Raw genomic sequence first — 14,018 nt, 5'->3', positions numbered from 1 at the left:
CCCCGGGTAAGCCACCCTTTGAAATCCTCTGTGCGCTCTTTGTTCCTTCCGTATTAAGGCCGACAGGGTTGAAATGCCTCACAGGCTGCCTCATTCAAAGGAATCCAGCTCAGCGTGACACCAAAGTTGCCCCCGGCCAGGTGGATCATGTCTGTAGAAGGACCAGGTGGGACGAATGGAAACCGCCTTGCTTAGAAAAGGCCGCTGTAGCCTGTGCCAGTCGTCGTGCTGGGACAACAGAAGCAGCACCTGCCATGTCTCTTGGTCACAGCAAACGCAGCAATCCTCAGACGTCCTCGTAGGACAGCAGTAGAGTTTAAAAGAGAGAGAGAAGCCTGGAGACACGAAGTCTCTGAACATGGGCAGAGAACAAGAAGTACAAGAAGAGAGCAGCTACTGGCTCATGATAAAACACCAGGCTTCATGAACATCAGGTGTGCCAGGGGAACAGTCATCACAGCATCTGCTAAAATTCCCTTTGAAGTGTATTGTCAAAGGCTTTCACAGCCGGACTCAACTGGTTGTTGTGGGCTTTCCGGGCTGTGTGGCCGTGGTCTGGTAGATCTTGTTCCTAACATTTCGCCTGCATCTGTGACTGGCATCTTCAGAGGTGTATCACACAGAGAAGTGTGGTAACACAGCCCGGAAAGCCCACAACAACCAGTCCCTTTCAAGTCTTGTTCAGCCCTGGAATTCTTCTTTATAGCTATGACCTCCACATTTTGCGTGCATTAAAAAGGTGGTGTCAAAAATTCCCTTAAGTTGAAAGACAGCCAATCTTGAGCCCTTATTTCTGTGGCACAAAGAACTCAGGCATAGGAAGGGACTCAGGGCTGGAATATAGAATCGTGGAGTTGGAAGAGTCCACCAAGGCCATCCAGCCCAACCCCCTGCCGTGCAGGAACACACCACCAAAGCAAACAGATGGCCACCCAGCCTTGGTTTAAAAACCTCCAAACAGATTCCACTACCCTTGAAGACCGCGAATTTCACTGTCGAACAGCCCTGATGGTCAGAAAGTTCTTTCTGATGTTTAGGTGAAATCTCTTTTCCTGCATCAAGAATTTGTTACTCCTTGTCCTAGTCTTTGGAGCAACAGAAAACAAGCTCACTCCATCTTCAACATGATATCCTTTCAAATATTTAAACATGGCTATCATCATACCATCCCTTAACCTTCTCTTCTCCAGAGTAAACATACCCAGCTCCCTAAGCTGCTCCTCTTAAATATGGAATTTAGACCTTTTGCCATTTTGGCTACCCTCCTCTTGACTTGTTCCAGCTTGTCAATATCCTTCTTGATATCCTTGTGATGCCCAGAACTGGACACAGCATTCCAGGTGAGGTCTGACCAACTATGCTCCTATTGATGCAGCCCCAAATCACTTTGCCTTCCTTAGCTGACACGTCACCCTGTTGACTCATGTTGAGCTTGTTACCTACTGACAGCCCCATCCACAAGTCCAGGCAGCTGACTGCGAGTCTAGCCCTGCTGCCGTGCCACTCCCAGAGTGTGAGGTCTCGGACTTGGAAGCAATAAATGGAAGCAATAAATATTGTTGATTTAGCAGCATTTATTGGTAGGCAACAAAGCACCCAGCTTGTTACAGCCAGTTCTGCGAACCTGGCTTTCGCTGTCCCCTTTATCCAGAAGTTGATCCCCCTCCCACTTCCCCAAAGAATGTGAGAAAGAGTTAGTTTGGCGCTAAGGCGCCCCGAGGTCGGCAATAGGTAGAGCAACAGCCACCGGGCCTCCTGCCCGCACAGGACAACGGAAACATCCCTTTCCCCATTGGACCAGAAGTGTCAGGGGCAAGTCCACCACATATGGAAGAAGGACCCAACCTCTTCATGGCCCAATCTCCAGCAAAGGCCATCATTTTGTTTAGTCCTCTTCTTGATCACTTCAGGGGTTATATACCATCTGAAAAACATTTATACCAATTCTCTTTTAACATTTGACTTGCGGTAAGTTTGATATTTTTAGTCCATAATGTTTCCCATAGTTGGAAAGTTATCTCTTTTTTGAAGTTTAACATCCATTTTACCTTCTAGGGCTTTCCTCTTCAAAGCCTCAACTTTAAATGCAAATCATGCTTTTCTTTATTGGTTAGCTCCTCATCCTAGCCACAGTCACGTTGTGAGCAATGCAGGAGAACGATACAGGATGGGAGAAATAAGCTGCAAGGGTCTCCTTGCTGTCAACATTAATGCTGGTGCCTCCATTCTGAGTCTGTTGCACTTTCTGTGTGCTTTTCAAAGACAGCCGCCCCACACAGAACGTGCTGCTGGAATCTGATCTGGATTTATTTATTTATTTTATTGTTTAGATTTGTATACCGCCCCATCCCCAAGGGATCCCTCTAAGACAGAAGTAACTGGGGCAGATTTGCTGTTTCTACAAAAGGCAGCAACTTGACTGTCGTTCAGATCTGACACAAAGCGTTCCTGAACAGCCAGGGGGCGGGCTGGATACAAGAGAACCCCAAAGCCTTTTAACCTGGGGACATTTTCATTGGGAGGGGCTGCCGCATCATTGGTAAACCATAGTTGTCATTTAGTTTTCAGCTGAGATTCAGCACTTTCATTGTATAAAATGAGCACATCCTTTTGCTTCTATGATAGTTGTGCTGGTCACTGAAATGTAATGCCAGGTCTATTTATTTAATTAAAACATTAAATCGTAAAATGTTGAAAATCATGTCTGTCTACCCAGTTAAGACCTCAAGGCAGTGAAGAGTTAAATAGACATTAAAATCACCTTTAAAAAACAACACACCTGTTAAAACAGGAAGGAGGGTCTGGCTGGCCCCTCTCCCCCAGGAACAGGATGGCTGGTGCATCTGGGGCAACCAGTTGGGAGGATCAAGGAAGCTGGTGCTCTCTAGGCAGAAATCACTGAATCACCACTGGAAACTTTACCCTGAAGAAGTCCTGGATATGAACGTGTCACAGTTTGCAGGTAGCGTCCTTGACCACCCAAAAGTTGAAGCTGGATTTTGCTGCTGTCATTCCATTTGCAGATTTCTCTGAGAGCAAGTATATCTATTAAACCTGTGACAAGTGTAATATGAAAATAGTATGGTGGACCTGCAAAAGGATAAAAAAGTTTTGGGGTGATATTCACAAACAAATAACAAAAATCTTCGAAGTTAATATAAAGAAAAATGCAATTACTTACCTGTTAGGCCCGTCATTCATGGAAGAGAAAATTTCTGTAAATTATAAACATTTATTATTCCACTTATTTGCAGCAGTGAGGATTGTGGTAGCGAGACACTGGAGAACAGAGCAGCTGCCCACGATGGAAGAGTGGAGGGAGAAAGTGCAAACTCTGTGCATAATGGATAGACTTTCCTTTCAGGTTAAGGGGCTGCCTGCTGAGAATTATGCCGGCTACCATGGACAATTAACTAGTCAAACAGACATAATATTGAAATATCTCCAGTGAAATATTAAAAAATCCTAACTTTTCTTTTCTTTTTATGCTTTGGGTGAAGTTAAGTTTAGATTAAGAAATATCTGTAATTCTTCTGTAAATATACGAATAGGCTATACTTAATAGAGTAGAATTTAAGTCGTTAAACTAGATGAATTATTTTAAGGAGAAAGAGGGGAAGTCAAAGGGGAGGGTTAAAGGGTTGGGGTCGAGGGAGGGAGGAAAGTCGGAGGGAGGGAGTTAACGAGCAATCCAGGAAAAGGTCATATGGATATAATATACTAGATGACTGTGATATGCTCCCTTTTTAAGTTATGTATAAATTGTATGTCAGACAATGTATGGATATTTACAACTGATTGATGAATGAATATGTACAGCTGATTGTTACTTAATAAAGATCTATTTAAAAAAGAAAATAGAATTCACCACCAGATATTCCATTTTTCAGAACTGAATCAAAAATCTGGTCTCCTTTGGTTACTGAAGAAGGGAAAACCAATCCGTACAAGATGAACTTGGCTTCCCAGCAACAGGTAAGTAGCAAAAATTATGCTCTGTTCGTTCTTGCTAGCTTTTGCCCTGTACTCTCTTGGAGGCAGCACAAATTCCTCTCTTGGAACTGCTGCTTGGGAGTGATTACAGAAGAACTCTGGGCCAACTCATGCAGCTGGTGAATCTGAAGTAGATTCCTGTACTTCTTCATTTCATGTTCTATTGGTCCTGTAGCATCCAGCAGAGAGCCTGAAGAGCAAGGTGAATCAAAGTAAATCACAAACACTTTTCAGTCCTTCTCAGGCTCTGTTACTTGAGGGAGTGGGATAAGAACATCAGAAAGAGCCAGCTGGATCAGACCAGAGTCCATCTCGTCCAGCTCTCTGCTACTCGCAGTGGCCCACCAGGTGCCTTTGGGAGCTCACGTGCAGGATGTGAAAGCAATGGGCTGCTGCTGCTGCTGCTGCTCCCAAGCACCTGGTCTGCTCAGGCATTTGCAACCTCAGATCAAGGAGGATCAAGATTGGTAGCCAGAGATCGACTTCTCCTCCATAAATCTGTCCAAGCCCCTTTTAAAGCTATCCAGGTTAGTGGCCATCACCACCTCCTGTGGCAGCATATTCCAAACACCAATCACACGTTGTGTGAAGAGGTGTTTCCTTTTATTAGTCCTAATTCTTCCCCCCAGCATTTTCAATGAATGCCCCCTGGTTCTAGTATTGTGAGAAAGAGAGAAAAGTTTCTCTCTGTCAACATTTTCTACCCCATGCATAATTTTTAGACTTCAATCATATCCCCCCCTCAGCCGTCTCCTCTCCAAACTAAAGAGTCCCAAACTCTGCAGCCTCTCCTCATCAGGAAGGTACTCCAATCCCTCAATCATCCACGTTGCCCTTCCCTGCACTTTTTCTATCTCTTCAATATCCTTTTTGAGATGTGGCGACCAGAACTGAACACAGCACTCCAAGTGCGGTCGCACCACGGCTTTATATAAGGGCATGACAATCCTTGCAGTTTTATTATCAACTCCTTTCCTAATTATCCCTAGCATAGAGTTTGCCTTTTTCACAGCTGCCATGCATTGAGTTGACATTCCCATGGAACTATCAATCAAGACGCTTCAGTTTCCTGGTCTGTGACTGATAAGTACTGGACCTCAGAAGTAGCGGGTATGTGAAGTTTGGATTTTTTGCCCCTATGTGCATCACTTTGCATTTTGCTACATTGAACTGCATTTGCCATTTCTAAGCCCACTCACCTAATTTATCAAGGTCCGCTTGGAGCTCTTCGCAATTCTTTGTGGTGCTAACCACCCTACATAATTTGGTATCATCTGCAAACTTGGCCACCATGCCACCCACCCCTACTTCCAAGTAATTTATGAATAGGTTAAAGAGCACTGGTCCCAAAATGGATCCTTGGGGGACAACACTCCTTACATCTCTCCATTGCAAGAACTTCCCATTTACACCCACCCTTTGTTTCCTGTTCCTCAACCAGTTTTAAATCCATAGGAGGACTTCCCGTCTTATTCCTTCATTGCTGAGTTTTCTCAATGGTCTCTGATGAGGAACTTTGTCAAAAGCCTTTTGGAAATCCAAGCAGACAATGCCCACTGGTTCCCCCTTATCCACATGCTTGTTTACACCCTCAAAGAACTCTAGTAAGTTTGTAAGGCAGGACTTGCCTCTGCAAAAGCCATGCTGACTCTTCCTCAGCAGGTCTTGCTTTTCTACATGTTTTATAATTTTATCTTTAACGACATATTCTACTAATTTACCAGGAACAGATATCAAACTGAGTGGCCTGTAATTTCCTGGGTCCCCCCTAGATCCTTTCTTAAAGATTGGTGTGACATTGGCCATCTTCCAGTCTTCAGGGATGGAGGCAGATTTCAGTGATAAGTTGCATATTAAAGTGAGAAGATCAGCAATTTCATGCTTGAGCTCCTTGAGAACTCTTGGGTGAATGCAATCTGGGCCAGGGGATTTGGTAGCATTTAGTTTATCAATGGCTGCCAGAACCTCTTCCTTGTCTACCACTATCTTCGCTAGTTCCTCAGATTCTCCTCCTAAGAATCTTGGTTCAGGTGCAGGAATTTTCCTCACCTCCTCTTGGGTGAAGACAGACGCAAAGAATTCATTCAGCTTCTCTGCAACCTCCCTGTCTCCCTGTGATGACTTGGAGTTTACTCTTGCTGGAAGACTGGTGCATATCTCTTGTTAATCAACTTCCGCTTGGGATACTTTGGCCCTGCTGATAGGGCAGTTAAATTTAGGGCATTCTGCTGGAGACCAGAGCTGTGCCTCAGAGATAATCGGCAAGAGAGTGAGTCTGTAGACCTGAAGCCGCATCATCTGACGCAAACGGCCGCCTGTTCTTTCGCTGTTGGACTCCACCCCCAGATTCTACAATAGGGTGATGCTGTGGCTCATTGTTAGCTTGGCATAAAGATGATCCCAGGATCAACCCCCAGCATTTCCAGCTACAAAAATCAGGTAGAAGGTGATGTGGAAGACCCTCCCCTGAAATCTTGGAGAGCCGCTGCCAACAGACCAAGGGTCGGACTCAGGAGGAGGCAGCCACAAAATCTGCCGGTTTATGCAGAGGCCGAGGCACGCTTCCCTCCTCTTTCGGTTTTAGTCTGTAGGGGTGAGTATGGTTGGATTCAGACAATGACAAAGGCGTTCCGTCCTTGGGCTGCTGCCTCAGAGGAAGTGCACTAAAATGGCACAAGCAGCTGATTTGTATGGGAGCAAGAGCCACGTGGCCTTCCTCGCTGGATGGCCCGAATCAGGGCTTTGCATGGAACCCCTTAGGCGGCACAGGAGCAGTGGGCCCCCGCTTCACCCCCTGCTGAAGAGGCTTTCTTTGTCCTGTGGCGGCAGCTGCTGCCAAAGCAACAGTGCGTAGCAATCATAAACCCTGCTGGGAAGAGACCCTGCCTGGCCCCTCCCACTTCTGAAGAGACTTGGTGGCTGCCACAGCATCGCCCCGCCCCCAGGCACCATGTCGGGGACTTCTGCCAGAGTGAGTGGCACACTTGCCTACGTGGATCAGCTCCGATGCCAGGTGTGTGGGTGGAGAGGCAGCTGGCAGGTCAGGAGCCCGGAAAGATGAGCAGCCTTGTTTCTTTGCCACCGAAGGATTGGAGAACCGGAGAGGCCTTTTGGAAAATGCAGTTCACAGTGAGGCATGTTGGAGAGCCGGGAATCTAAAGTCCGGGGCCATTCGTTGTTGCTTTGGCCCTTCTGCTCCCACAGGAAGGAAATGACTGAGAGGTTTTGGAGCGTGGGCTCAGCTGTTTCATTTCTCCTACTGTTGAAGGATGTTAAATTCAGTACATCATCCTGCCTGATTTTCACTGGGGGGAGGGGTGCCGGCATGCATTTGTGGGTGTGAATGCTTCATATAGAGGACAGAAATAACAAAAATGTGCTTTAGAGCTATCTTGTTAGGGAGATTGTAGATAATTTCTTCGCATCTGTTTTACTTGCTTTGTTGGAGATATTTTAAGCCTGGTCCTTCAGCTGCTGATACTCGTGGCCTGCATTTTGTGGGTCAGAATGGCATTTAGAAGGAGGTTGGAGGCAGGAAGGTCTCTCTGTGGGTGGATAAGCAAGCGCACATGTACGATCTGACCTCAGTAGTTGGCTGTTTGATACAAGATCTTGTGTAAATGGGAGCAGAGGCGTAGCTAGGGAAAATGGAGCCTGGTGCAAAATCTGAGTTTTGCGTGTACCCCTCCCCCCAATGGGCGGCCGCCAGAGGCGTAGCTGGGCCATACTGCGCCCGGTGCACACTCTTTGTTTTCCACCCCAACCCTCCATGGTGCTCTGCCTCCCCCAGTGGGGTCATGTAGCCCCGCCCCCACACATTGCGTAACCCCGCCCCCTGTGCATCACTGCTGCCGGCTCCTGCTTTCCCCAGGGCCTGCAGGGACCCCAGGAGGGTGGAACAGAGGCAGATCTAGGGAAAATGGAGCCCAGGGCATAATCTGAGTTTTCCACACACACCCTTGCTCCATTTTCCCTAGATACAGTGGATGGGGGAGAGAAATCAAGCCATCTGCCGATCTCACAGAGGTGCGCCCAGGTCTACCGCTGGGCAGGCAGCAAGGGGCCCAGGTCTACTGCTTGGGAAGACTGGAAGGGGCCCAGGTCTACTGCTGAGCAGGCTGGAAGGGGTTGAGCCGGCATGCTGGCACGGGCTCTGGCTCCGGAGGGTCTGCGCCCTCCCTCAACCTGTGGCGCCCACCTTAAAGGAAGAATTTCGGGTCCCTAGTTTAAACACCATTGAAAGTGATGCTGTTTGGGGGTGGATCCCCCCCCCCCAAAAAAAAACACCGTCACTTTTAATGTTGTTTAAACTGGAGACCCCAGAGTCTTCCTTTAAGGGGGATTTAAAAGGAGAATCTGGGGTCCCTCGTTTAAACAACATTGAAAGTGATGGTGGAATCCACCCACAAACAGCATCACTGTAACGAACTAGCAAAGTCCAGGCCAAAGTAACTGTTCTCAGTTATTTATTGTGCTGGCAATCATAGGCAATGCGAGGTCTGAGAGCCTCAGACCTCTGATAGAAGATTTTACACAGTGGCCTATCACATTCCCTCCAATACAGAATAAACAAAGCCAATACTCAAAGCAATACAGAATAAACAAAGCACAGTTTCCCACAGGCAAGTGGAGACAACCTACAAGCGAAAATCCCCAACCCAGGCAGAAAGCCAGAAGCAGCCGGCAGCCACCTCCCAAGGACAGACCACACACTCACCAAATCCTGACAATCACTTTCAATGGTGTTTAAACTAGGGAGCCCAGATTCTCCTTTTAAATCCACCTTAAAGGGAGAATCTGGGGTCCCAAGTTTAAACAACATTGAAAGTAATGCTGTTTTGGGCGGAATTCTCCCCCACCCTGAAACAGCATCACTTTCAATGTTTAAACTGGGGACCTCACATTCTCCCTTTAAGTCCATGCCAAAGGTGGTGGATTTAAAAGGAGAATCTGGGGAAATTTGGGGGGGGGGGGCTGCTGTTAGGGGTGCAATTGTTAAGCTAGCAGCACCAAAATTGCAGGGTATCTTCAGGAGTCTCTCCTGATGATGCCACCCAGGTTTAGTGAAGTTTGGTTCAGGGGGTCCAAAGATATGGAACCCCAAAGTGTAGCCCCCATCTCCTGTTAGCTCCCATTAGAAACAATGGGGGCACCCCCTTTGGGAGTCCAAAACTTCGGACCCCCTGAACCAAACCTCACCTAACTTGGGTGGAATCATCAGGAGAGTCTGCCCAAAAAATCCCTGAAATTTTGGTGCTGCTAGCCTAAACACTGCGCCCCCTGCAGGCCAAAAACAAAAAAAATGCAAAAAAACCCCAAACGAACCTGAATTTTTTGTGGGGGGCCCCCAGGCGTGCACCCAGTGCAACGCGCACCCCCGGCTCCTTGGTAGCTACGCCACTGAATGGGAGCTGAGATTTATGGCTGGTGTGAGGGTTAGTCTGTGGCCGATTATGCATGGGACACTTTGCTCAGGGCTCTGCGCCGGCAGTGGGGCCATAGTGAGGTCTCTTCACATTTCTCTGTTTACTCACGAGGATGCATCCCACTGCCTGCTGTGTGGCTTGTCTGCTTCTGGGACTCTGTTTTTCCTGGTTCTCTTAACTCCATCCATCAACTCACTCCTAAAGGCACACAATTGCAAGATTGCTGGCTTTGTGAAAGCTCTTTAAATTACCGTTACATCCATATTGCTGTTATAGCAGTTATATCAACATTGTAACCCCTTTCCAAAAATATCGCCCCCCCCCCACATGAAAGAGGCAAAGCAGTTCCCTGGACCACACTCTGCTGAAGAAGGGGGCCGTGTCCGAGAACGGATATCCTCTCTCCCCGCTGCCCACACACAGAGACACTTCCAGCCACTGCCATGAGAGGAAAGAGGGGATTGTTATTTCAGTATTTCAGTGTTCCTGCATTAGATCTTTCATTATTTAAATCAGTGGTTCTCAACCTTCCTAATGCCGTGGCCCTTTAATACAGTTCCTCATGTTGTGGTGACCCCCAACCCTAACATTTATCCATTTTACAGATGAAGAACACTGATGCAGAGAGTCTTAGGCAACCCCTGTGAAAAGGATGTTCGACCCCCAGGTTGAGAACCACTGATTTAAATAGATCTAATATGGTACAAATGCTTGAAATTGAAATAAAGTTTCTAAAAGCCCTCCCAGTCAACAAGAGGGCGGAAGTAGAGTGGGGAGGCAGGCTGGAGCAAAAAGTCCGAACCAAAGAATGTGGCAGGGCCATTTGTTCCATCTTCCCTGCAGCACAGGGGAAATGGTCACTCTTTGCCCGCTCTGACAAACAGCCGAGATTATGGGATCTGACGCACAGTGAGGCAAAAGGTGTCCGTAACAGAAGCTCTGTCCCGAAGAGAATCTCCCTTCAGTGCGGGGCTGTGCATCTGTGTATAATCAGCCTTAGGCCTCCAAGTTAGATTTGTTAGTTTTCTTTGCGGAAAAGATCCCTGTGCCATTTTGTCTCGCATCCTCTCAGAGTGGTAGTTCAGGGCCTAGAGAGAGGACTTTTTGCCCACAAAGGCAACACGGAATTTAATTGGAGGAATTTGTTGCTGCTAAGAAGAAGTGTGGGAGGCAGCGGCTGGCTTGAGTGGCTTTTTAGAAGGGCTGGCAAATTCTCAGGGCTCTGGGCCACCAGAGTTAAAGAGCCATGTTGGCTGCATCAGAACTTCCATCTCTGAGGGAATACAACGTGCCTGCCCAATGCTGGGTTAATGGAAAAGGGATGACTGCCACCATGAAACCCTTCTCTGGAGGTTTGTGGAATTTTGGGACAGATTTGATCTTGAGACCACCAAAGGTTAAGGTAGGATTTGGATCAGGGTAACAGTCAAAACAATTTCTCTTGGAACCCAAAATGATGTGAAGGAGGCCTGGAAGAAAGAAATCCACTCTCTGACATTTGGATTCATGGCTCTTTTTCAAGGTTAGGGTTTAGTCTCCAAAGGGGAATGCAGAGAATGGGTGAAGTGGTTTCTTGTATTGTTTTTAAACCATTTATATCTTGCCTTTCTTCTTGGTTCTTGGCTGTTTACAATAGCAGGTAAAACATTTTTAGTTAAAGCCCAAAATAAAATAACCACTCCCAAATCCCTCCCTGCTTAAAAAAAATGCCCGCGTTTCCAACGCGCTTGAGGGCCCTGCCAAGAACCTCCTGGAGGTCTCTGAGGAGTGGCCCCACCCCCCACCTCTCCAAGGAGCCCATTCCACAGAGCTGGAGTCACTGGGAAAGGCCCGGGCCAGGTAAGCCATCCTCAGTGGTGGGAGAGCCGGCAGGTGGCTGCTTGATGACCTTAGATGGTTCCCGGGGACACGTGGAAGGAGACCTGCAAATATGTGGCTCCCAGGAGGTCGTGGAAAGCCTTCGAGGTCATCATCAGCACCATGGAGTGGACTTGGAAACTGACTGGAAGCCAACGTCGCTGTTTCAGACTATGCTGCCTGTGTCCTCCCCTTCCCACCCTTGCATGCCACCCCTCCCTTCCCTCCCCCTCCCTCCGCTAGGGTGGGTGGGCCATGCCCAGATGCCAGGTCCCCTCCCCTTCCCTCCCTTGCATGCCACCCCTCACTCCCTCCCCTCCCTTGCATACCACCCCTCCCTTCTGGTCCGGTTGTGGGTTTCACGTTGTCTTCAAGGACAGCCCCACACAGAGCACATGCAGAGCTTTGCTGTTGTCAAAGTCTGTGTCACACTTTACTGTAGGGACCAACAGCATAAGCCCGTGGTGGCGAACCTATGGCACTCCAGATGTCCATAGTCAATTGGCCATGCTGGCAGGGGCTGATGGGAATTATAGTTCATGAACATCTGGAGTGCCATAGGTTCACCACCACTGGCATAAGCCGACTGTGAGGTTCCCTGGCCAGAATTTTCCACAGAGCTGTGCATCAGCTCAAAGCATGTGGCCGATCTGTGTGAGCATCCTTGTGCTGCACTTTGCACGTGGCTGTGCCATGCTGTCGTGTGCATACTCCCAGTGTGAGTTCACGGTGCTGATGTTGCCAGCCAAGTTCTCCTTCTGGGCTGGGTCAGCACTTGGGGCTGCTTTCCGGCGTCCTCCCTGTTAGCAAACCTGGATCCAGGAGTGCCAGGGGCAGGGAGTGGAGCGGGGGGGGGGGGGTGTCTTTCCTGGGCTGCTGCGTGGTTTCCGGGCTGTTTCTTTCCTTCCTCGCAGCCACAGATTTATGTGCCAGGCGGACGTGGTGCCTGCAGGGACTTTCCTTTTACCTTTCCTTTCACATTCTCTAGGGATGAGGTAACTGTTGCTGTTTTGTGTAGCTGTTCCCATGGAAGCTGTGAGAACAGAGGGTGTGTGTTTGGACTCTGATAAGCCGGGGGTGAGCTCTGGGCAGAGCTTCTGAGGCAAGAAGGGTGCCGTGAAGCTTCAGGACGGGGCACCTGGTGAACTTGACTTCGTTTCTTCATTCAGATGTATTGCCTGGAAATGCCGGGGATGCCAAGGAAGGAAGTGGGAAGCAACTTTGGCCGGTCCCGTACCCTCCTGGGGGACTTGGGGGCCACTGGCGCGTCCGACTCAGCTTTCAAAATATTCAGAATATTTTTTTAAAACCCTTTTTTCAGATACAGTTGAAGGGAGATGGTTGGTTTTTAATGAGTTGAGTCACAGTTTTGAGTGTTTGGGATTATTAAGAGGCCCAGTGGATCCACTGTTACTTTCAAGAAGACTTGATCAAGTTATTTGGGACAGCATCACCCAGTATCGAGGCACACCCATTAATCATTCCCATTTCGTTTTTGGTTAATTGAAAGAATTTCTCACCTTCTTGTTAAATCGGTTACTAAAGCCATATATTTGAACACCAGCAGTTCTGTTTCCATTTGCCTGACTTTCACTGGGAAGCACGTTTTCTGTCTGTCACTTTGTCAGAATGAAATCTTCAGAGATGTCCCCATTCATTGATTGATAGGCTGGGGGGGGGATCCCCCCACTCCCATCCTAGACACAAAAGAACGTCAATTGTTCCTCTGGTCTTGGTTTGCGGCTGCCTGCCTGTGCTGGATTGCTGCTTCTGCCGTTTGCTCCGCCTGCGAGAGTTTTGTGCTGACTTGTACAGAGCAGGAATGTTATTCTAGTAGGGGCAGAAGAAACCTGCATGGATGGACCGGGGGAGGAGGGGGGCGAGGGGTGGCTGAGGAATTGCAGTCCTTGCTGAGATTGGCAAGCGAGTTGCATTTTAGCTCAAAAGGTGCGCACGCTTGAGGGGTTCGGGGTTGTGTTTTTTGTTTTCAATCAGAATTTTTTGGGGCTTCACCATTCTTGATTTGTCCCCGAGCCTGTTTAAAATGGCTTTGTTTTGTGCCTGCGCTCTCCCCCCGGTTTTATTTTTGGCAAGCTTCTTAGCCAGCTGCCTGCTGCTGCCTCCCTGCACGTCAGATGCTTGCGATTGATGCCTCTGCTCCCTTGCATGCAGGAAATAAGACACATAGGAAGCGCACATAACCGGAGTGCCATGCCTTTCACGGCCGCCACTGCTTCCAGCGCTGCACCCAAAGTCATCACATCTCAGTACAACAGCCCAGCAGGTCTGTACTCCTCCGAAAACATACAAACCTTCAACCATGCAGTGGAGGCGAAGTCATCCTCGAGCGCCCAGGAGCCTGCCGAGAAGTAAGTGGCTCCCTGCGCTGGGCTTCCTGGGCTGGGATTCTGCTGGGTTGGAGGTAAAGAGGGTGGTGCAGCGGAGGGATCCACAGGACTGTGTGTTGCCTTTTATCTGGAAACCCCTCTTTTCTTTCAGGTTGGTTTCACAGCTAGTGTGGGCCTGTTGAGGCCAGGCGTGGTTTCCGGGGAAGGCTAATGATTAAACTAACGATTGTCCCTTTCTTTGCTCGCCAACAGCCTGTGCCCTTTCAACGTGCCTTCAGCCTGGGCTATCAGCCGCTAAAACCCTCGCTCAGGTGCTTCTTACATTTATTATGGGATGTCATGATTTTTTGGCTCCCTTTTCAGTGAAAATGGGCCTGCCTGTCAGAGCACGGGC

At 48.4% G+C, this 14,018-nt stretch overlaps 1 protein-coding gene across 1 annotated transcript in view; it reads left to right on the top strand.

Annotated features, from left to right (window-relative positions):
- The window catches only part of LOC125437859 (PDZ and LIM domain protein 1-like), a 44,294-nt gene that overhangs the window by 19,464 nt on the left and 10,812 nt on the right, over positions 1-14,018 (top strand). Inside the window, exons 4-5 of the mRNA XM_048505886.1 lie at positions 3,891-3,975; positions 13,449-13,645. Of these exons, the coding sequence (XP_048361843.1) occupies positions 3,891-3,975; positions 13,449-13,645 (282 nt within the window). The remainder of the gene's footprint in view (positions 1-3,890; positions 3,976-13,448; positions 13,646-14,018) is intronic.

Source organism: Sphaerodactylus townsendi, linkage group LG08 (genome assembly GCF_021028975.2).
Source record: "Sphaerodactylus townsendi isolate TG3544 linkage group LG08, MPM_Stown_v2.3, whole genome shotgun sequence".
Lineage (NCBI taxonomy): Eukaryota > Metazoa > Chordata > Lepidosauria > Squamata > Sphaerodactylidae > Sphaerodactylus > Sphaerodactylus townsendi.
Note: the sequence above shows the minus strand (reverse complement) of the source record. Positions and strands in the feature narration are given on the sequence as shown.